The sequence below is a fragment of the Melitaea cinxia genome, chromosome 20 (assembly GCF_905220565.1).
Source record: "Melitaea cinxia chromosome 20, ilMelCinx1.1, whole genome shotgun sequence".
NCBI lineage: Eukaryota > Metazoa > Arthropoda > Insecta > Lepidoptera > Nymphalidae > Melitaea > Melitaea cinxia.
The window spans coordinates 9330547-9355689 of NC_059413.1; the positions used below are offsets into that span (position 1 = coordinate 9330547).

Below are 25143 nucleotides of genomic sequence, written 5' to 3' on the forward strand. Positions count from 1 at the left end.
TCACTTAATATTAGTGGTCTGAAAAAATATTTATTGTGACAATGTGTACGGCACACCACCATTATACTACGTATTATTAATTTTAAGGCACAACGTTACATTCAAAGCTTTAGTATTTTTTCCATTTGTCGTACACCGTTAAGGAAATTAGACAACTAACTAACATGGATATAACATATTTTGAATATTTTCAAAACTTAATGTCTCATTAGTGTATTTTTTTTGTATTTGTTTTGCAAAAGGAAATTTAATAATTTGCAAAACGTTTTTGAGTCAGCATTACAAGACGGTGGTAGCTTCTCACTCAGTTATCATTATTTTATTATTATTTTATGAACTTTCGTGAGTGAGATCCAATGGTGGCTTCTTAGATAAAGCATATTTAGTTTAATTATATTCAATCGGATTTGTATTTAAAAAATAGCTCAGTGCTATTTTTATGACATGGTTCACTTAAAACAATTAAGACATAATTGAACACCAGTTGATTTATGGCCAGTTTCAATACTCTATCTATCTCTAAATTTGCTTACTAGAGATAGAATTTTGACGTTAACTCCATATAAATTGTGTCAAAAATCTATCGCTAGTAAGCAAATTTAGAGATAGATAGAGTATTGAAACTGGCCATTAATGAATGCCATAACAAGTAACCAAGTTTCCATATGTATATATGTGCTCACTATGCGTCAGATTTCTAACGTTTTAACGACCTTGAAGAGAAATTTATACGAGTATGTTCCCTATAACTAGAATACTTATTGATAAAACTATAACATTTTTATTTGTACATGATATGGCAAAAAGTGGAACTACTAATACAAAGATTTTAGATCTACTATAGAAAATCTTTAATAAGAATTTCGGAAGAAAAGCAAACACAGAAAAATAGAGACAGACAGTTTATTACAACAAAGTAATATTGTAGGTCGATTCCTTTACTGGCTCGGTAGCTACGCAGGGAGTTACTGCTAAAAGTAAAAATCGATATTACAATCTCCAATCAAAAATATTTTTTTCACTATTAAATAACAATAATTGTGTTTGCTCGCAAACGAAAAAAAACGACTTCAATTACATCGACACGTAATACAATGTAAGTAGACGAAAAAAATTAACAAACGCACTAGTCGTCACTACGATTTTCGAGGGTTTCCCTGCATTTCTCTGAGATTCCATCATTAATATCCTGGTTCCAACCACGTACCACTCGTACTGGGATATCTCCTTCCCAACAAAAAATTAATTATCAAAATCAGTTCATAAACGTCGAATTGAGTAACCTCCTCCTTTTTTGAAGTCGGTTAAAAATGGATAAAAATAAACTAACTACTATTATTTATAAAAGTCTGACTCTATTAACGCCCAAAATAGTCACTTATTCAAATTTATTGTTGAATAAACTTTATAATTGTAATAAGTTGGCACCTTTCACTCAATAAAATTCTAAAAAAATAGCATCAATAATGACACAGTTGGTCACTTCATCATAGTTTACGACCATTCGTAAGTTCAATTGAAGAAAGAACAATATTTCACGCGACGGTGCTAAAACCCATATGTTCACTTTTCACCTTCATAAATAGATACGTAAGTTATGAAACGTAAACGTCTACATGTTTAGGCAATAATCTTATATTGATTCGGTTTCCGCAGGAGCAGCTGTGATGATGTAATTAGCGTACTGATATTAAATGTGTAGCTTTGCTCTCGACATCTCGACAGTTATTTCTCAAGGGTCACTCGTGCTGAGGTCGAGGTAGGAATTTACATCGTACAGAAACACAGTCGTAAAACTTTTGTGTAGACATAACGTTGTACATAATTTCATTTGACATATTCTTATATATAAAATTTATGTGTCATAATGCTAGTTACCATAATCCTCCGAGACGGCTGGACGATTTTTATGAAATTTTGTGTGCATATCAGGTAGGTCTAAGAATCGGACAACATCTATTTTTCATATCCCTAAGTTATAGGGGGGGGGGGGGGGTAAGGGATTAATAACATAAATGGCAAAACAACGTTTGCGGGGTCAGCTAGTTATTATATAAATATATTTTATGTGCTAAAAAGTATAATGAACATGTTTTGTAATTGGTCTTTACTGCTCATAAGTTAGAAGTAAAGTACAGAGCTGCATTTTATTGTAACATTCTGTAACTGACTTACTAATAGTCATGGTAGTAGACTACTAAAGATTTGCGATTTGCCATGCGAATTTGAAATTTTTCTTGATGCTAAGTGCCGACTTGAACTCCTCTAACCGTCCGTTACAGTTTCCATATTCTATCTTCTAGCCATCTCGACGCTGTGACAAGATTAATCGCTTACAATGTCTATCATAAAGATTAGTCTTGCGATCTGTAGGAATATATAAACACAATTATGTATTTTGAACAAGTATAAGCATACGTTAATGATCTTACTTTTCTCTTTAACTTTGCCGCAGTTATGCAAATAGAATGAATGATATATAAAGATGTGGTAGAGAAAAGACATTACAGTTATTCAACATAAAGGTATAATGAATTATTTTAGATTTGTCCGATTTCACGTTATTTTTGCTAGGTTTTTTAACCGACTTCAAAAAAGGAGGAGGTTACTCAATTCGACTGTATATAATTATTGTTTTTTTTAATGTATGTTCGGGGATAACCTTGTTGTTTATGAACCGATTTTGATAATTCTTTTTTTGTTAGAAAGAAGATATCCCTGGTGTGGTACCATGATAAGGAAACCAGGATCTGATGATGGGATCCTAGAAATCGAGGGAAACTCGAAAATCCGCATAACTTTTTACTGGGTGTACCGATTTTGATGATTTTTTATTTAATCGAAAGTCGATGCTTACCATGTCAAACTTAAATTTCATCGAGGTGTGATTACAACTTTTAGAGTAATCTTTGATAATGCGTATTTGCTTAACTATTTTTTCGTCTACCTACGTTGTATTACTGTCGATATAATTGAAGTCGGTTTTTCTTCGTTTGCCTGCAAACACAATTATTATATTATCACGTGGGAAGTATTTTATCATTGCGTTTGAGGTTTTTATAAATAGTATTAATTGAAACTGGCTGTTTTGTCTTTTGATAATATCTTACATGAGTCAAAAACATCCAATTCAAACATTTTGCTTTTGTTTTATATTTGCTATATCACTTTTGAAAGTGTCATTAATCTTTCGATAATGTCAAATGTATTTAAATATTTCTCCTAGCCTAAATAAGGCAAGTTTTACCGTCCAGATTCCTGATATGCGCAAGAACAGAAATCTGGTTGTAATTTAGTACTTGTGTCAACATTGTTGACTGTCAGCGTTTTGTATCCCCTGTTGAAATAATCAACTGGGCCACAGCTTGACAACGTTGTAATAAATGTCCCTTTCGATAAACGCTGAAACACGTCAGTGAATTGTTTTATCCCTCGGTGGTATCTTGTTTAACTTTCAAGTATTTCTTTAAAAAAAATTTTAACCGACTTCCAAAAAAGGAGGAGGTTCTCAATTCGACTGTATTTTTTTTTTTTTATGTATGTTACATCAGAACTTTTGACTGGCTGGAGCGATTTCGACAAATTTTCTTTTAATCGAAAGGTGGTGTGTACCAATTGGTCCCATTTAAATTTATTTGAGATCTAACAACTACTTTTCGAGCTATATCTAATAATGCGTTTTTACTTGACGCTTTTTTCGTTGACCTACGTTGTATTATACCGCATAACTTTCTACTGGAAATACCGATTTTGATAATTCTTTTTTTGTTGCAAAGGAGATATCCCTAGTTTGCGATCCCAGAGAAATTGATGGAAATTCTTGAAAATCCGCAATAACTTTTTACTGGGTGTACCGATTTTGATAATTCTTTTTTTGTTGGAAAGAAGATATCCTTAGTTTAGTACCATGATAAGGAAACCAGGATCTGATAATGGAATCCCAGAGAAATCGAGGGAACTTCTTGAAAATCCGCAATAACTTTTTACTGGGTGTACCGATTTTAATAATTTTTAATTTAATCGAAAGCTGATGTTTGTCATGTGGTAACATATAAATTTCATTGAGATCTGATAACTACTTTTTGAGTAATCTTTGATAACGCGCAGTTACTTGAGTATTTTTTCGTCGATCTACGTTCTATTACTCGTCGATGTAATTGAAGTCGGTTTTTTTTCGTTTGCGAGCAAACACAATTATTGCTTCTAGAAAAGCTTCAAGTTAAGGGGTTTTTCATTAAATACTTTCGCAAATAAGGTGTGCGTGGTCCTTTGCTTAAAGTGATGAGATATGACAAGGATTCCCCTTCCCTTTTTTATATGTATCTTCAAAAAAAAAAAATAACGGTATGCTATTTTTAATCATCACTTCAGCTTAATACAGTCCACTGATGGAAATAGGCCTCCACAAGTTCGTGCCAAAAATGGCGTGAACTCATGTGTTATGCCTATAGTTACCACGCTGGGCAGGCGGGTTGGTGACCGCAGGGCCGGCTTTGTTGCACCGACGTTATCCAGACGCTGCTACCCGTCTTCGGCATGTGTTTTTCAAAACCAGCAGTTGGCTGGTTATCCAGCCATCGGTCGACTTTTTAAGTTCCAAGGTGGTAGTGGAACTGTGTTATCCCTTAGTCGCCTTTTACGGCACCCACGGGAAGAGAGGAGGTGGCTATATTCTTACTGCCGTAACCACACAGCATATATTTTAAATCACTCACGCGAAATCATTTATGGAGAGAGGACTTAGCTTTTGTGACGCAATATTTTTTAGGGGATAAAGTGTAACTTATCGTTAGTGTGACAAGATAGGAGTGATCCAAAACGGAAAAGTTTTGCGTGACGTATTTTATGGACATTACAGTAAAATTTAAGGATAATATTATAACTGGGTATCATGTCGGTATTGAGTTCTATTTTTGGGATGAATTATTTTTTATACTCGATGTTATGAGTTTGTTATGTAAATTTTGATGGAAGATGACATCTCGAGCGTTTTAGAGGTCGGGTTATAGAGAACCGTTGCGTTTGACACAGTTCGTTCGCTTTGAACTCTTTCGTTTCTAATGTCGATATGACCCGATCGATGATTGGTCAAACTTTAATGCATTTCTTATTGTGATAAATTGTCTTGACCGTTGAGTATGGAATGTGAACTACGAGAAGAAACAATTAAAATGTTATATAAAAAATATTACTTTTTTTTTCTACAGAGACTTTTTTTAAATTATAATGTCATACATTATAATTTATGGCTAGAGTTCATATATTAATATATATAATATTATATTATATATTTTAATTTGAGCTAGTAACTAACATGTTCAAAACGTACCTACCTAAGAACTTATTTATTTCTATGTATTTAAGGTTCATTAAGGTTGAAATGACATAGAAACTAATTCTGAAGTTTTACGATCTCTAACAGAGTGTGAAAACTTATGAGAGTGTGTAAAATTTGTATTTGTTTGAAATGAGATAATTATCTTATCGTCGAATATAATTGTCATTTAAACTTAAAAAAAAATGTGTTTGCTCGCAAACAAAAAAAATCGACTTCAATTACATCGACAAGAAATGCAACGTAAGTAAACGAAATAATTGTGTTTGCTCGCAAACGAAAAAAAAACCGACTTCAATTACATCGACAAGTAATACAACGTAGATCGACGAAAAAATAGTCAAGCAACTACGCGTTATCAAAGATTACTCAAAAAGTAGTTATCAGATCTCGATAAAATTTATATGTGACCATAGCAAATTTAAGCCAGCAGATACTAAGATACCCCTGTTTATCACTAATGTACACAAGGATGTGTCGGAGGAGGATGTAGCTGAGTATATCTTCACCAGAACTGAAGAAAAAGTGGTTCCTATTAGGATTAAAATGGCTCGCGAACGTAATTACAGCGCTTTTAAAATATATGTAAGCAAAGTAAATTTACATATATATCTTGACAACACTATGTGGCCTATGGGAATATCTTTCAGGCGCTTCGTTCATATGACTGGCAAAAATGAAAGCCATCAACAACGATTGGCAGAGAGGCATCATATAGTAGAGAGCAGCAATGGATAGAAAGGGAAATGCGAAATTTATTTCATTTAATTGTAAATCTCTGAAAAGATCTTTAGATGGAATAAGAGATCTTTGTAATAAAGCGGACATCATAGCTCTGCAAGAGACGTGGCTCTTTCCTCATGAGTTGACAGAGCTAGAGGGGATTAATAAGGAGTTTGGCAGCACGGGAACATCTGCGATGGACGCCTCAGCAGGCCTCCTTACGGGCAGGCCTTACGGTGGCGTTGCTATCTTATGGAGAGAGAGTGCGTTTCGATCAGTGTCGGTTATAGATTGTGGTGATGCTCGCTTATCTGCAGTGAAAATACAAGCTAGTGGTATGTCTTTTATGTTATTTAGCGTTTATATGCCTACTGATTGTCCCGATAACCTGCATACTTTCACTCAGTGTTTAAGTTCAATCAGTGCGATTATTGAAGAAAACAGTGACTGTTCGGTAGTTTATATGTTAGGTGACTTCAATGCACATCCTAATGAACTGTTTTGTAGACATTTATTGGAATTTTGTGATGATCAGACGTGGACCTGTGTGGACCTTAATCTTATGAAAGCTGATGACACTTATACTTTCATTAGTGAGGCCCATGGTTGTGTGAGGTGGTTGGATCATTGCGTTGTCACGAATGCAGCGTTGTCCACAATAGTTAATGTACATGTCGAGTATGACGTGCAATGGTCTGATCATTTTCCACTTATAATAGATTGTGACTTGGACCTGGTGCCGTATAGGCACACGACGGTCTCTACAGGGGTATTCAGTGGGGTTGTATGGGGGGAACGTACTGACGAACAAGTCCGTAGATATAGTGAAATGTGTCATGAGCAACTACGAGAAATTGATATCCCGGGCGAAATGAGTCATTGTTACGATGGAACTTGTGCTAATGCTGAGCACAAATTATTAATAAGAAATATCTACCTAAGGCTGGTTACTATATTATCCGCTGCAGCAACAGCCACGTGTAAAGTGGTCAGGGTACGAAGGAGGGGTGGTTATGTTGCGGGTTGGAACAAATATGTTGCATATTACCACAGGGAGGCCAGGTTGAGGTTTTTGACCTGGGTGGAAGCGGGAAAACCGAATACGGGTCAAACATATGTTGATATGAAGGAAAGTAGGAAATTGTTTAAGCGGAAGCTGAAGTGGTGCCAAGATAGACAGGTTCAAATTAAAATGGATGCACTTGCTTCCCTCCACTCTGCTAACAATTTCAAACAGTTCTGGAAAGCGACGGGAAATATGAGCCAAAAGCCTGGCCTTCCTGTGTGCGTTGATGGTATTAGTGACAAACATATGATTGCTAATATGTTTAGTGGACATTTTAGGGTGTTACCGCAGCATAATACAGGTGTGTCTCGATCGTGTGGTGCTGGGAGCATTGGCAATCAGGTTAAGGTTAGGTTTACAGCGAGCGAGGTTAGTCGCGTTATCAGTGATATGAGTGGAGGTAAATCCCCTGGATACGATGGTCTCAGCATCGAGCATCTTAGGCACGCTGGGGTCTGCCTGCCACACGTTCTATCTCAGTTCTATAACCTTTGTCTTTGTCACGGCTACTTACCAGAGGAACTTACTAAAACTATAGTAGTTCCTATTATTAAGAACAGAACTGGGGATGTCTCGGATAGAAATAACTACCGTCCCATCTCACTTGCGAACATTATGGCCAAGGTGCTGGATGGCCTGCTTAATGACATTCTCATGAAACACATAAAGCTGCATGAAGCTCAGTTTGGTTTTCGAAGTGGGCTTTCTACTGAAAGTGCTATATTGTGTCTTAAGCAGGCTGTACAGTACTATACGGATAGGAAAACGCCGATATACGCGTGTTTTCTGGACTTGTCAAAAGCATTTGACACTGTCCTATATGATAAGCTTTGGGGCAAGCTGGGCAATGCGGGTGTACCGGTAGAAGTAGTATCGTTGTTTCAGGAATGGTATCGCTGCCAGCGGAACCAGGTGAGATGGGATGGAGCTCTATCCGAGCCATACGGTATGGAGTGCGGCGTCAGGCAGGGCGGACTGACCTCTCCTTTGTTATTCAACCTGTATATAAATGAACTTATCGGTGAGCTCAGCAGCACTCACACCGGTTGCTATGTCGACAACGTATGTGTCAATAATATTAGTTACGCGGACGATATGGTGCTGCTGGGACCAACGGTGGGTGCCATTCGCAGGTTATTGAATATTTGTGCATCATATGCGCTGGAGCATGGACTTGCATATAACGCTAAAAAAAGCAAAATACTCGTTTTCAAGGGTAAATCTAGTGTATACGTGCCAGTGTGTGTTCCTCCAATTACACTATGCGATGTAGAGCTGCAGCGGGTAAACAGTTTTAGGTATCTAGGGCACATTGTGACGGACAGTTTGACCGACGACGAGGATCTGGAACGTGAGCGTAGGACTCTGGCGGTCCGAGGGAATATGATAGCCCGTAGATTCGCTCGATGCTCCGTTCCAGTAAAAATAACTTTGTTTAAGGCATATTGCCAATCGTTGTACGCGAGCAGTCTATGGGTGAGTTATACCCGTCGGGCCGCCAGGGTCCTGCGTGTTCAATATAACAACATCTTTAGGATGCTACTGCGGCTGCCTCCACATTGCTCCGCGTCGCTTATGTTTGCCGAAGCTCATACGGATGGATATGAGGCACTAATTCGAAAAAAGGTTGGGTCATTATTAAGACGGCTGAGAGACAGCAGCAATGGCATCCTCAGGATGATTGCTTCACGCACGGATTGTCCGATTCAACATAGGTTGATGTGCGTAGTAATAGGAAAAAAATGACTTCTTGTTCTTTTATATATTTGACATTGCATTGCATGTTTCAAATAATTTCTGTATGTATTAAAAAAAAATATATATTTTTTTTTTTTTTGTTGTGTTAATTAGTTATTTAATTTAAGAGGTTGACTTATTATTGGCATTTCTAAATTATTGACTTGAATTTAATTTAATCGGTTATGAATATTATATATGTGTGTGTAATTTGATATAAATATCCTATGTTATTATTTTCCTATGTTTATTTTTGTTTTCTTTTGTTTCTTCATTAATTATGTTTGTATAATGCTGTTTGATTGTATGGACTTTGTCTGAAATAAAATTATTATTATTATTATTATTATTATATATGATAAACATCAGCTTTCAATTAAATTAAAAATTATCAAAATCGGTACACCCAGTAAAAAGTTATTGCGGATTTTCAAGAGTTTCCCTCGATTTCTCTGGGATCCCATTATCAGATCCTGGTTTCCTAATCACGGTATCAAACTAGGGATATCCCCTTTCCAACAAAAAAAGAATTATCAAAATCAGTACATGCAGTAGAAAGTTATGCGGTATAATACAACGTAGGTCGACGAAAAAAGCGTCAAGTAAAAACGCATTATTAGATATAACTCGAAAAGTAGTTGTTAGATTTCAAATAAATTTAAATGGGACCAATTGGCACACACCACCTTTCGATTAAAATAAAATTTGTCGAAATCGGTCTACCCGGTCAAAAGTTCTGATGTAACATACATAAAAAAAAAAAAAAAAAAAAAAAAAATACAGTCGAATTGAGAACCTCCTCCTTTTTTGGAAGTCGGTTAAAAAATTAACAAATGCACTAGTCGTCACTATGATTTTCGAGGGTTTCCCTTGATTTCACTGGGATTCCATCATCAAATTTCGGTATTCTTATCATGGTACCACTCTTGGGATATCTCTTTTCCAAAAATATTTATTTTTAATGACGTTTATAGTAAATTTCTTAATATCGCTATATTATCATAATTGTGTTTGCAGGCAAACGAAGAAAAACCGACTTCAATTATATCGACAAGTAAAACAATGTAGGTAGACGAAAAAATAGTCAAGTAAATACGCATTATCAAAGATTACTCCAAAAGCTGTAATCAGATCTCGATGAAATTTAAATGTGACCACATGATAAACATCGGCTTTCGATTAAATTAAAAATCATTACAATCAGTACACCCAGTAAAAAGTTATGCGGATTTTTGAGAGTTTCCCTCGATTTCTCTGGGATCCCATCATCAGATCCTGATTTCCTTATCATAGTACCAAACTAGGGATATCTTATATCCAACAAAAAAAGAATTATTAAAATCGGTTCATAAACGACAGAGTTATCCCCGAACATAAATAAAAAAAATTAAAAAAATACGGTCGAATTGACTAACCTCTTCCTTTTTTTGAAGTCAATTAAAAACAGTATATCGTAACTAATAATAAAGTAGGAATGAGTTCCTAATGTTATTAACCAACTTATCAATATAATAATTGAGATATGTCACAACATGAAATATTTTGCTACAAATCCGAAGCAACCCTGGACTGGGGAAATACTTCAAATTACTTAGATACAGCGAAATAATAGATGCTACTGTCAAGTAGTGTTGATGTGAGAAAGGTAGCCAGCGCTACTAACGTAGGTCGGGGATAGGGGGTAAATACAAAAATTCGCTTAAATGCTTCTAGTCTTGCAACAATCCATACAGGACCAGCTTGCACCGTACGCTTATTTGCCACCTCAGTAATAAATAAAAATCAAGCTAAAATATTGTTTATTTCAGTAACTTGAGACATTTTTGTTTAGCTAGCGATATGAGTTATCTTGCTTTCTAACTTCTTCAAATATTCAATATTCCGGATAAGTAACGGCTTATTTCCCTCGGTTTAAAAAGAATACTTTTTAACCCATTTAAAAATGTAATTTTAAATTTTAAAATGTAACTGCGTTTGCGATAAGATTCAACTGTGCTCAGTAGGTCAAATCCACAGCCATTGGCCTGAAACACCTGCTAAGTAAAGCTAAACAAAGTCGTTAATCTTCCCTACTTGTATATATTATCTTTAAACATACGCATTTACGAGTTAGTCATAAACTAGAAACGGTTTGGTTCCAAAAAATATGGAATCGTTGTAATGAAACAAATAATATTACTCCAATTGAAGAAAAAACCTGTGAAAAGTACCTTGGCCTAAGATTAGATAACCAGTTTAGTTTTAATAACCATATAGATCATATTAAACAAAATGTCCTCTTTGATCATATGCTTAAAAATATCTCTCAGTGCATTCCTCAAACATTACCCCCTTCTATATACAACTCATTGGTTAAGTCGCATTTGTTATATTTGATTGAATGAGTATGGGGTAATTCCTCCAAAACAAAATTACAAGAGTTTCAAAGAAAACAAAATTAAATAAAAAAAATACTATTTCGAAATCCATATTACACATCTACAACTAAAATTTATAAAGAAACTAAAATGATGAACCTACGGCAACTTTATATATATATTATTCCTGTATTTTGATTAAAAAAAATTGTCAGTAAATCTATGCGTTCAAATTTGTCCTTTATAAAACGTATCACGAAGCGCAGCAATCCACGAGCCAGCTCATTGGTTCTGCCTAAGACTAGGACGAAATTTGCCAAAAGGGATATCACATTCGAAGGAGCACAATTTTACAACAAATTACTATGTCTAATAAAAGATGTAAGCTCAATTAACGAATTTAAATCTCGACTTTCGCAATATATTCTCAATGACACTATCATTAGAAAAAACCATTTAAAGTATTCGTTAACTGAGCACTAGGATTTATATGACAACGATATGTATGTTTTGCTTTTATTCTAGTGTGTTGTTCTCATGTAAGTGACATTGTCTTTTTGAGAATAAAGTTCTTTAACCTCAATATTCGAGAATTGTTAGTCTTTTGTAGATGTTGCTTTAATCATTTTAGCGCGTGGATATATAATATATGCCTGAATTTTGAAATTTGTAACTTCTATTTGTGTGATATTAATTCGCATAACTTCGGTCATGCAATACGTGTTGTTACAGACATATAATGCGATTCAATGCATAAAAATAAGATTAGGCTGTTTCACTTTTCAATTCGATGTAGTCTTCATTGGACTAAGTTGACTAGCCCGTTGTTGCACTTTGTAGTGACCCTGCTCGCCGTTTCGGTGGCTTTTTTTTATCACTAGGTCGGCAATCAAGCGTACGGCTCACCTGATGGTAAAAGATTACCGTAGCTTATAGACGCCTGCAACACCAGAAGCATCGCAAGCGCGTTGCCGACTAAATCCCCAATCCCCGTCAGGAGCTCTGGTCACCTTACTCACCAACAGAAACACAATACTGCTTGAAAACAGTATTATTTAACTGTGATCTTCTAAAGGTCGAAAGTCGAAAGGTCTTCGTAAGGTCGAGGTACTACCCCAGTCGGGCTGCTCCATATTTTGAGCAGGAAATTCCTGCTGTGTCCTACCTCAATTGAGGCTGTAGGCTCGATTCACACCCTGAGTCTGGGTGTAATTTGTACATTTATTTGTATCTGTATTATTATTTTATGTAAGTTTATAAATAAAAAAGTATCTATATCAGTCGGCTGTTACCTATAACAAGCAATAGTTGCTTACTTTAGGAACAGACGACCATTTTATTTATTACTAGCCGACCCGTGCCCACTTCGTCGGGCGTTAATTATTATTGTATTAACCAAATAACATACTTTAAAGAACAAATTTTATAGAACTTAAATAAATAATATGTTGCTCCAATGCCATCTATCAAAAATCGAGATAACGTCGTCGATAGACTAAAAGAAGACTAAATTAATAATGTCGAAAGACTAATAAATTGTTTTCTAATAGCGATAGACGGCGCTAGTTTATTTGCCATTTTGGTATTATATTTTAATATTTTTCTTATTTACTGAATTTTTTGTTCAATTACAATAAAATATAGCCTATGTCACTCCAGAATAGTGTAGCTTTCTGTTAGTGAAAGAACTTTCACGATCGGATCAGTATTTGCGAAGATTACCCCCTACATACAAACAAAGTTATAAACTTTACATCTTTATAATATTAGTATAGACTAGACTAGCTGTACACTGCGCGCGTTGCTACGTTTTTAGCGAAATCAGAAACCTCAGAGCTCATGCACAACACTATGCTGAATATCATGATATGATATTCTATAAAAGACATACAGACAAACATTCATTTTTATATATATAGATCCTATCCTACTAATTATATGAATACTTAAGTGTATTAGGGGTGGATGGAAGTTTGTTACGCTTTCATGCATAAACTACTTTACTGATTTTATTAAAACTAGTGGTCGCCCAGTGATCGAAATACGACCATAATTAATTTAAATTATACGTTGAAATATTATTAAGGTACTGTTGTCAAAGACCATACTTCTGTAATAATAGAGTATATATGCGTGTGTGTGTCAAATACATGGTAGTGGGTGTTATGTTTTTTTTACTGTCTAATTTAATTTATTTTTAATACATAATAAAAAAAAATATTAAATAAGGTATCATCTGAATATCTAGTAAATAACTAGTAGTGTTAATAAGGGCCTGTTTCACCAGATGCCGTTACGCTATTCGAGCTATGGCGGTAAAAAGGAGTACAAAGCTTTAACCTCACGTATTAATATATAGATTTGGTACGTAGACAACTGGAGATCCAGACTAACACGCTGTCTACTTTTTATTCCGACATTCCCCCGGGATATTACGCGGGTAAAACCACGTGGCGCAGCTAGCTAATTTATACTCTGTAAAACAAGTACTATGAGTATATAATTGAGTTTAACAAGATTTACTCGATGTACGCGTAGGTTTTCAATAGGCGATATGCTAAAAACCGCTTCCTGGTGCGCATGCGCGGCCCGTGTGGGTGATACCTATGTACCAGTCGCAGGCACTGCGTACCAAGACACTTAATATAGGCATCCATTTGAATAAACAATGTCTATTATCGCAATTTTAAGTGCAATATGTAATTGGTTTAAAGATTTGTACTTGAGAATAATATGGAAAATTATATTCTTTGAAGTAACAGTTTCCAATGAAGAACAAATTGAAACGGAAGACATTCTTTATGGGAACACAAAAAAACAAGACAAAATGTAAACCCTTGAAAAAGGCAGGTATGCTTTAAAGATTGAATTTGATTAAACTATTGAATATTGCAAATAAAAAAGAAATGTGAAACAATATATTAGATACCTATATCTCACGATTAGTCAAAGGTCTAATTGAGGCACATGCCTATATGACGACTAAAACCTAATAGTAATTTTAGTGCTTAGATATCGCATCGTAATAGGTTTGGCTGAAACATTGCAAAGTTTTAAATCTATCAATTTTATCTAATGTAAGATGATTAGGTTACTTAGACTTATTAACTTATCAGTATATGTATTTCAATGAATAATCTATATATAAATTGATTGCTGTTCATTTGTCTCGCTAAAACTCAGGAATGGCTGGACTAATTTGGCTTATTTTGATCTTCATATATTTGTGAAAGTTCAGAGAAGGTTTAAACGATGATAAACGTAAGTAATAATCAACGGAAAATTCTAAAAACGACAATTTAATTTTCCGATAGAAAATGTTTGTAGCTGTGAATCGTTTGATCTCTTTTGTAGACAACTATTATCACTCGGTTATCAAATAGTTATAGGTGCGCTCAGAAACTCTTTTGTCCATATTTTTCACAAATATTTATCGATTAATACATTGCAAATATATATTCATTAGGTACAAAGGGCGGCCTTATCGCTAAATAGCGATCTCTTCCAGGCAACCTTAAGGCAAAGGAAATGGTCTAGCGTCAGCATAGGTGTACCAGTTACAACAAATTTATAGTAAATATTCAAATAATTAAACATATACATACATAAATACATACATACATACATGCTGATATATATTTAATTATGTATTATATATTATTTTAAAATATTTTAGCCTGAAACTACGTGTTTAACTAATAAAATAATTAAATTTCGACCATTGCCATCATTCCTTTGAATGATGGAACCTTCCAAAGCGATGCTTGAAATCCTGTATTTTAGCTTAAAAATGTAAACGGTAATATAATATACAAATACAATTAACAATGTTACAATATTTAGAAATGTTTTGATTATTTTAATTGTATGTTCTTATTAAATACTTCCTCATTATTTAATGCTGATTTAAATATCCTGTTTTCCCTACTATGGAGTTACTAATGTGAAATTAAAAACCACCTTTAATGGTTAGGTTGTTACACTATATGCAAATACTTCATGTTACATGTATTAACATACATTCTGTTTTATAAATCTGTGGATAGTGGAATTGTTTTCATTATTAAAAATAACCCTTTGCGGTATGTATATTTTTAGAGTCACGGTTAAAGATAAGATAAAGATTATTTTATGAATTCTTAAATTTACCGACGACAACCGCTGTGGTGTAATGGCGCGTGTGCCGTGTTCGCAGCGCCTAAACACCGGTTCGATTCCCGCTCGAAGTGGATATTTGTGCTTATACAAATATTTATTTGCGGTCTGGTTGTTACGTCTTGTGGGTCTCCCCACCGTGCCGCAGAGAGCACATTATACTGTTGGTCCCGGTTGTTATCATGTACACCTGATAGCGGTCGTTACTCCATAGTAGGAAATATAACCGCCAACCCGCATTGGAGCAACGTGGTCGATTAAGCTTTCTCCTACACGGGAAAGAGTCCCATACCCAGTAGCAATATTACAGGCTGAAGCGTAATGTAAATTTATATCTGCATCATTGCGTATGACCGCAATAATATTCATTGAATAACGGTGACAAACATTGTATTGATATGAGATGATATGATACCTTCCTGTGACTGTTTCCAACTTCTCAATATCAACGCTTCCCTTGTAGAGCAAGTTAATCGTCTAAATAATAAAATTTCGTAAAACTTTTTTAAAGTTAATACTAAATTGAAGTATATTAAAAGAAGTTTTAAAAGTGTACTGTATATGTGTACCTAAATACTTTTATACTTAATCATTGAAATACAACTTTACAAACAAATTTCAGTGAGTTTTTTTCCCAACTTAATTGTACTTATAAAAAAGTCGTTCGTTACTGTAGGGTCTCGTAAAATATTTTTAAATATTTTATGTAATAACTAGTATTAAAAGTTTTGAAATATCTCCATAAATTATAAATAAATTCGCGCATACTCAACAAGGTCGCAAAAACCAGTTTACCCGTGCAAAGGCATAAAATATCAAAGAATGTGTCGATATATTATTTTGATTGAAAAGTATAGCGCTAATTAGATATTCCAAAGAGTTTTTTATATATTTTCAATCGTGTATTCTTTTGGAGTACAATTTTATCTGTTGTCCTCTGCGAATCAACAATTCTCAAATATGTACTTGAGTTCTTGCACAAAATGTTCTAATATGATCTCTATGATCTTTATCTTACATGTTGACACAATGTATATTACTACTAAGATTCTTAATTATACAATAAATTATCCGGTAATCCGCCTTTTACGTCAACGGACTGATAAGATAATGTTTCAACTACTATTAAATGTGAAGTAAATTTGCTATAAATATCCAATTCTTTTCTTTTCAGGCGAAAACCGAGGAACAATTAGCCTGTGAAAAAGAATGGCTCCAAGCTGGTCATATGTGGCTTGCACACCGAGGTGGTTTCACCGCGGTGGTGAGGGAAGGAGACGCAGACGCAGGCAGGGCCAAGGTTCGAGTCCTCCAGACCGGAGAAGTGATCACCGTCGATGAAGATGATCTTGAAAAGGTATAGTGCGTAACAGATTAGTGGCTGGAATAAACAGTAATGTTATTTTTTTAACACACACAGACGGTCTACCATTTCTAAAGTTGGCAACTGATTGCTTGTATTTAAGGTAACAGCTGACTTTATTATTATAAAGACTGATCGCCAGATTTGTTTTTACCAATAATAAAGGACTAAAGATGACTCTTCAAATAGAAAAACTTTAAGTTCTCACAAAGTTTCCAAGTTATCACTTCCCAAAGGTGTGAAGGAAGAAAGGAATATTAATTCGTAGGCATTTATTGAAATAAATCAAAATATAATTTTCTGCTTTAAAAATTCCACCCTTAAGGAGCTCGAAAGGAAATATACAATATTTCTCATAAATTCTTCACTAGTCATTGTTATTAATAATACATTTTGTGAATGTAAAATAAAACGAGTTTTTTATTGTTCTACGATTCATAAGCGATATAAAATATCCTATTGTCCTTCAAAACATGTAAAAAATAAGAATTGCTACAAAGTAAATTTTAATAGGCGTTGGGTTGATAAATCAAGCGGAGACTCGGTATCTGTATTATCTACTTGATTTTTACATCATTCAACTAACAAACAAAAATGAAATTCATTTATTTGTGATTAATACTAATGATTAAATTATAAGATGAATATTTGAGCAGCTATGAATCAAGATTTTAATATTATTACATAATAAGTACCTATGTGTATTTAAATTATTACGTAAAAAATAAATTGTGTATAGTACTCTTGTGGCAAATGAGAATTTTTTTTTTTTTTTTTTTTCTTTTTATTTGGGAAAACAAACAGTATTACAATGGGTATCAACAACATCAGTATATATACAAAAAGTACTTATCGTAATACCAACACCGTTTACCACGGATTACACGGAGAAATATATTCATACAGAGCATTGGTAATATGAATTTAAATCATTAAGAAAGAATCTGTAGCAATTGAAATAGCAAAAACATGATAGAACTTTATACCTGTACAAAATGCAGTGGCATTGAAAAAGTTTATTATTAAATATACAAATATATATTATGATTTACGACTTCTAGATGCCAATTTTTGGCTACTTTTGGCGTGAACTTGTGGAGGCCTGTGTCCAGTAGTGGACTGTGATAGGCTGAATTGATGATGATGAGATGCTAATATATGTTTTTATTAGGCTAATCCTCCTCAACTGGAGCGTTGCGAAGACATCGCTTCACTGCGCTGTCTGAACGAGTGCGGCGCTCTGCACGTTCTGCGGTCGCGCTATGCGGCCGCTTTGCCTCACGTGCGTGCTGGTCATGCGCTCCTGGTACTTGGACCGCCTAAGCGTACCACACCGGTCTATACGGAAAAGGTAAAAAAAAAAAACAATATCATCCCTAATGGAAGAAATCGCTTTGCGATAAGGCTACTTTTTGTACTTTTTTTGTTTTAGATTTTTTTTATGCTGTAAAATAATATAAAAAAATCGATAAAAATGTATAATGCATACATTACTATTTAATTTCTTATATTATAAAGGTAAATAATTGTATTTGATGTTTGTTATTCTTTCACGCAAAAATTTCGAAACTTATTGTTAAAATTTAAAGTAAGCTATGTAGATAGCTGGAGGTCAAGAATACTCAGACTAATTTTTATCCAGTTAATCCGCGATGGCGCAACGGTCACAGCCATGGATTGTACCTGAGCTGGCGGTTGCGGTTTCGATCCCCGCACATGACAAACACCTGTATGGCCAATACAAATGTATTTGCCATACAGGTGTTTGCCGTGGTCTGGGTGTTTGTGCAGTCCTTGTGGGTCACAGAAAAATTGTTGAATGGCATACCGACGCCGCGGCCTACCTCATAGTGTTAACGTTACATAGTTAACATAACGTAATTTACATATTTAATGAACCGAATATAGTGATATAGACAACATATAGTGTTAGCACACTAATAATTTAAAACTGATAATTTTTATATCAATATTCACAATAAATTTTATAATAAAATGTTCAATGTCATCTGACATAATAATAATAAACGAAGCAGAAAAAGCAAGAATATCATGATAAATGTTTTCCTAAATATAATTCTAAAACTAAAAATTAATAGGAAAAAAAGATGTAAAAGTTGTGCCATTCAAGTTAATAGAAATACGTTGATTAAGTTATAACATTTTAACTTTTTAATATTTGATAAATACTGTAAGCTTAAGACTATTAATTTAATGTACCAGCAACAACTGAAGAAATGTTTGGTGATAATTGTCATCAGAGTGTCCGGAGACCTACATTATACCTAAGCGGACCAGCGATGCTACCCTTTAATTTGAGATTAAACGCCTAATTGTTCTTCTTAACAGTAGAAGAAGCATGGAAGCAAAGCAGCTTGAGCTATGCAGGATAATTATATGTAATAAATATAATATAGTGTCATATTATTTTAGGTGGCGGCCATGTTCCGAGGCTGCCGCGCTGACGATATGCCACCTCATATTTTCGCCGCAGCTCAGTCAGCTCATCGTTGCATGTTGGCTTCCAGACGTGATCGTGCTATTGTGTTTCTAGGAAGGTAAGATTAAATTACTCTCTTATGAATTTGATTTTTATTTATTTATTTTTTGACAAAATTTTAACGTTACATTAGACGTGCTACTTTAAACTCGTATTGTTTATGATACTAAGATGATTTGTGTGTTTTTATGATTGAAGTTCTAGATCTTTAATCTTAGTAGCGAAGTTTTTTAAACTAATGATCTTCTTTTATAAATAGCAAAATGAATTTCTGACAACGAACCAGTTGACACCGATATTAAACAGGCGAAAATATACCCTTTATTTTTTTAAACATGTTTTTCTGTAGTATAACTATGACCGCAATTAGTATTCGCATAAGTGGAAGCTCATATTAATTGGGCCAAGGTTTTAGCGTTCAAATATAGAAATTACGATTTTTCTCAGCTAAGAGATTAGTTACATTGATTTTTCTCCCTCTGAAACCCAATTACAACCCAAAATTGCAACACACACGCAGCCTATCGCAGTCCACTGTTGGACATAGGCCTCCACAAGTTCGCGCCAAAAATGACATGATCTCATGTGTTTTGCCCATAGTCACCACGCTGGGCAGGCGGGTTGGTGACCGCAGGTCTGACTTTGTCGCACCGAAGACGCTGCTGCCCGTCTTCGGCCTATGTATTTCAAAGCCAGCAGCAGTTGGATGGTTATCCCGCCATCGGTCGGCTTTTTAAGTTCCAAGGTGGTAGAGAAGCCAAAATTGCAAATTTGATCGTAATATAAAATAAACGCTTTACACTCAATGGCCCCCAGTAGGATTTTCTTCTATGTCGGGTGACTGGAAACACAATACACAAGCACAAACGCCCAAACCAGGACAAACATCTATAAAGCCAATACAAATGTTTGCTGTGACCGCTGCGTCAACGCGTCCTTAAATGTGTATGCAAAATTAATCTTTTATTAATATGATAGGGCTTTTGTCTATTATACTCATAAGTCAAGAAGGAAGTTTAAATAAAACATTAAATAGCATTTTAATGTAAATACTTTAAATAGTAAATACTTAACATTCTTTCGCGTGTACGCATGCAATTCACGGCGCCACATTGAAACCTTATTAAGAAATAGGTTCATTGTTCATGGATTGATTAATTACTTATTTATACGTAATCCGTTTAAGATATCTTGTGTTTTTGTCTATAAATAACTGTTCTACATAGAATCGTATACTGTTTGTTGCATTGTTTATACTTCAAATTCTTAATAAATAAATATTATATTTTTGAATAAAGTGTGTATATGTTATCAAAAACTGTAAGGTTCTGTGTATGTTTTTTTTTCTATACCTCCGACATGGGGGTCGGAGCACGTTATTTGCTATTTACTCTTTCATACCAGTTCTCGCTTTCATGCCTCTCGTACTTTCATGCCACATACTTGTTCTTTCTTTCATTCATCTCTTTCTTACTCGGGGTTCCCCACTACTGTTTTGCTACTGCCTACTTCAGCTTGGCTACTTACTACTATATTTCTTAACTACGGGTAAATAATTGTACACGGTTTGCTTTTTTAAAATGGTTTTGGTTTTACAAGGCTGTTCTTTTTGTTGTTATTTTAATACAATATCATTTTTGCCCTGGTGTTGTTTATCATCTCCAGTCCAAACTGTTTGAATTTTGACTAGTTTTAAGTAACACTTTCACTTGTGAACTTATAACTATTAATTTATATTATTATTTGTACTTATTTGAATTCTTTGTAAAATTAATAACTCATTCCCTTTTCTAAGTAATTGTTTTAATAATAATTCTACGCTATTGACATTTAAAAAAAAATTAATAAGTGAATTAATGTTGCCGTTATTATTTTTATATCAAACAGTCTTAATGAAGTGCGCGCAATATTTCAGGCAGATATATTAGTTAGATACGCATCACTGAACATATTGATAGTGATTCAAATCATGCTTACGTTTATATATAATTTTATCACAGACACAGCAAAGCTTATGGTTATGTAAATGGTGACAGTATTGCCATAATTGCAGATTAGGAAATCACTTTAAATATATAAATAAATTATCGTTATTTTACAATCGAATCGACGAACTTGTTTTTTAAAAATCGAATTCGTTACATAAAATATTTAAATAACGTTTTCATAAAAGTTCAAGGTTGCAAATTGGTTTCGCCCGATTAGAAATTAAATGTCTGATTAAGTATTTGTTTACCTAAAGATATAACCGGATATGAAATTTAACATAATAACAACTTACGTAATTACGACTATCGTTCTAGTGTAATGGTGCGAGAAGTCGGATTAACAGCGGTGGTTATGTTATAAATCGTAGTAGTTTCTGATCTCAACCTGACCTATGTCCTTGTGGGGGTCGTCCTGCGTGCCTCAAAGAACACGTGAGCGAGTCGGTGGCGGTTGTGTCATACGCCTTAGCTCCTAATAGTCCATAGTTAAACTATCCGTCAACTCGCAATAGAGCCGCTTTTTTAAATTAAGCTCCGATTTTTAATATTCTTTTTAATCTATTTCTCCTACAAAGAAAAAGAAGCCTCTGCCCAGCAGTGACACGTTACTGGCAGGCAGAATCATTTAACCAATAAACTTTGTTTACGATATTTTAAGGTTCACTCATGACATCAGGTACCAGAATTTGTTTCTTATTGTACTCAGGAATGTCTCTAACATTATCGTATGATATAATAATACATCAACCTTTTTGAAACTTGAGTAATAATAAACTTCACTAATCTCCAAAGATGCTAGTCCAGTAATTACACAGATAGCTTAGTATTTTTTATGCAATTTAGTCATTATTTTAGATTTCATCATAAACACTTAGGTACATAAGACATTTTGCATATAGAAAATAAATAAATATTGAATTGACTGTTGTCCCTCAGGTCCGGTTCCGGCAAAACTTCAGCTATGCGGCACTGCGTCTGGTACTTAGCTAGCGCGTACCCGGCGCAGGGCTCCAAGCTAACGCCTGAACGATTGGACGCGGCTTTGGACGTCCTGCATTTGTTTGGGTCTAGTCGGTTTGTATATTCAATTCTATAATAGTATAGAATACCTCGTTGAAACATTGGTATTATGTTTGTGTATATTGCATTTCAAAATAACTCTGCTTACTGAATTAAATTATTTGTAATTTTATACTTTTGATTCATATTTTACTGAAAGTAAAAAAAAAAATAAGTTTTTTACTATTATAATTATAAATAATTAATGGGTTCTGTTTTGCTTAAAAAGCTATTTCTCTTTTTTTTATATTTATGCCATAAAACTGTCAATTTTCAGGACGGGTTCAAACCCTCACGCTTCGAGATTCGTTTCTTTAACGTCGCTGGACTTCGACGGAGGCGGTGCTCTGGTATCATCATCCGTTCAGATTCTTCTGCCAGATCTAAAACCAGATCAAACATCGCTGAGAGCATTACATACGTAAGTTTTAATCACATTTAGCCACTCTAAAAAAAATCTCAATGTCATAACAGCTTGACATATGACGTTTGTTTGACGTAAAAACGTCTTAAGACAAATTACAATATCAAATATTTAAGGTTTTTTTTACAAGGACTAATAAATCATCAAAGCAAATATTGTTCACGTCACTAAAGTTGTAGAAATAAAAGTTTCAGATTCCATCCAAAACGTACTATTCATTTCTTAAGTTTCAAATCGCATTTATGCAAATCTCTTCTGAAATAAGAGATCTTGACGTCACGTTGTTTGTCTGCGATGGACTCCTAAACTGCTTAATCGATTTTAATAAAATTTGCACACCGAGTGCAGTTTGATCCAACTTGAAAGATATGCTATATTTTATTTTGATATATGTAATTATTTTATTTAAGAAAAAAAAAAATAAGGCGATACGAAGTTCGCCAGGATACATGATAACATAACCAATTATTTATAGCAATTTTGTATTTGTCTAGGCTGTTCCATGGCTGCGATGGTCGTCTTCGCCGTGAGTTGCTCCTCGACCAAGCTCCAGTGAATGCTCCGAACCCATACGTCAGTTCTGTCGAAAAAGCGGACGCGCCAGCCGAATTCTCGGCTTTGAAGGAAGCCATGCAATTCCTGGCCGTAACCGAACAGGAACAAATGGCTATATGGAAGATTCTAGCTGCTATCTGTCATTTGGGATGGGCTGGTGTTGTTCGAGGTAGAAAATCAGTTATTTTTTTAAAGTTGTGACTCAAATATAAAGAGAATTTCGTTTTGTAAGTTAAAATGTGATTATGACATATTGTCTGCTTTCCTTATTAAAATGGTAAATCACTTAGACTAAACACGTCTTTTGACGGATTAAATAGTAATAAATTAGAAAGTCCTTCAAATAGATCAGATAAAGTAGGTCATTCAGGCAGATGTTTTTATTGTTACCTTTAACGTGTTAATTTATATGTTTTTGAATGTAACGCTACGCTAACGGTTACAGATATTTAATACTATAAGATAATACTACAGTTGTGTTAAGTTAGTGTGTTAATGTGTGCGCCTGTCCCGAGATCCGGGACCCTCCAATTAAAGCGGCTGAAGGCTCCCGCAGGGGTTTTGGTCGGTAGTGCACCCCCAAGTGCTAAGCCGACATACGGTCTAGGAATGCCTACCCGGGCATCCTGGATATCACCCGTAAATGGGTTACCCTGCGATATCAAAAAAAAAAAAATGTGTGCGCCTGTCCCAGCGACCGCGGGCTCGGGCGCGAGGTACCAGTTCGCGAGCACGGGCAGCGCGGCGCGCGCGGCGCGGCTGCTGGGCGTGGGCGCGGACGAGCTGGCGCGCGCCGCGCTCGCGCCCGCGCACCCGCCCGCCTCGCCGCAGCCCGCCGCCAGGTATCCCACTGCTGGGCGTATCCAACACGCTGCTCCAATGCGGGTTGGAAGATATATTGCCTACTACGAGTAACGATCGCTATCAGGTGTACATGATAATAACTGGGACCAACGGCTTAACGTGCTCTCCGAGGCACGCTGGGGAGACCCACGAGGACGAACAACCAGACGAGAAATAAATATTTGTATATACACAAATATCCACCCCGAGTTACCGCTCGGAGTATTCGAACCCGCGACCGTCGGTTTTTAGGCGCCGCCGACACGGATGTATCGTGCTCAAAATCTAGAGCGGCCCCATTGGAGAAGTACCTCAATAGCTGTGGTGAGTGAGATGGTCAGGGTTGTCCGTGGGTCGCGGATAGAGTCGCTCATACGCTTGGACGCTCCACTGTCTTGCGTACTTACATCGTGTACCTAGTCGTATGAAAAGGTTTATTTTTCATTTATACCGCTGTGCCACCGTTTTTGGATACGTATCCACGATAAGACGACAACTACGATAACTTCACTAAAGTTCACAATAATTCACTTTTTAAATTATCGACAAATCGACCACTTTTTTAAATTTAACTTTGATTTTTAATATGGAGAGTGTTAATTCTAATAATTTGCATTAGATTGTTTCCAAAAAAGTCATAGTAATGTGATATTTTAATAATTAAATTTTTTAATGACAGAACTCCATCACCGTCTAATGAAAAAGAGGCACCTGGATCGGACGCCCTCGACGCTTTCGTTGCAGGACTTTACAGCGAAACGTTCAACATTGTCTCCGGTTTAGTAAATAGGTAGGTAGAACTTAAAACATTAAATTGTGTTATTATGATTTTCGTGTATATATCTTTACGTACTACAACTGGGTTATTCTGATTTTTATGTATATAATATCTTTACGTGCTACAACACATTTTTGATGTTTTTCCATTCAAGAATCCATCCAGCATTCAACGCAAATTTTAATACTCTATAATAATATTCTATTTTAAAACCCGACCAGTAGTACAACTTCGACTAAGGGAATGTAGCAAATATCTTT

General features: G+C 35.1%; 1 protein-coding gene across 1 annotated transcript in view; it reads left to right on the forward strand.

Moving 5' to 3' along the window:
* Positions 1–25143, forward strand: part of LOC123663472 (unconventional myosin-XVIIIa-like) — a 107460-nt gene that overhangs the window by 68004 nt on the left and 14313 nt on the right. The window contains exons 5-12 of the mRNA XM_045598151.1: positions 16548–16730; positions 17908–18087; positions 19170–19294; positions 22161–22298; positions 22561–22704; positions 23202–23431; positions 23957–24104; positions 24785–24895. Of these exons, the coding sequence (XP_045454107.1) occupies positions 16548–16730; positions 17908–18087; positions 19170–19294; positions 22161–22298; positions 22561–22704; positions 23202–23431; positions 23957–24104; positions 24785–24895 (1259 nt within the window). The remainder of the gene's footprint in view (positions 1–16547; positions 16731–17907; positions 18088–19169; positions 19295–22160; positions 22299–22560; positions 22705–23201; positions 23432–23956; positions 24105–24784; positions 24896–25143) is intronic.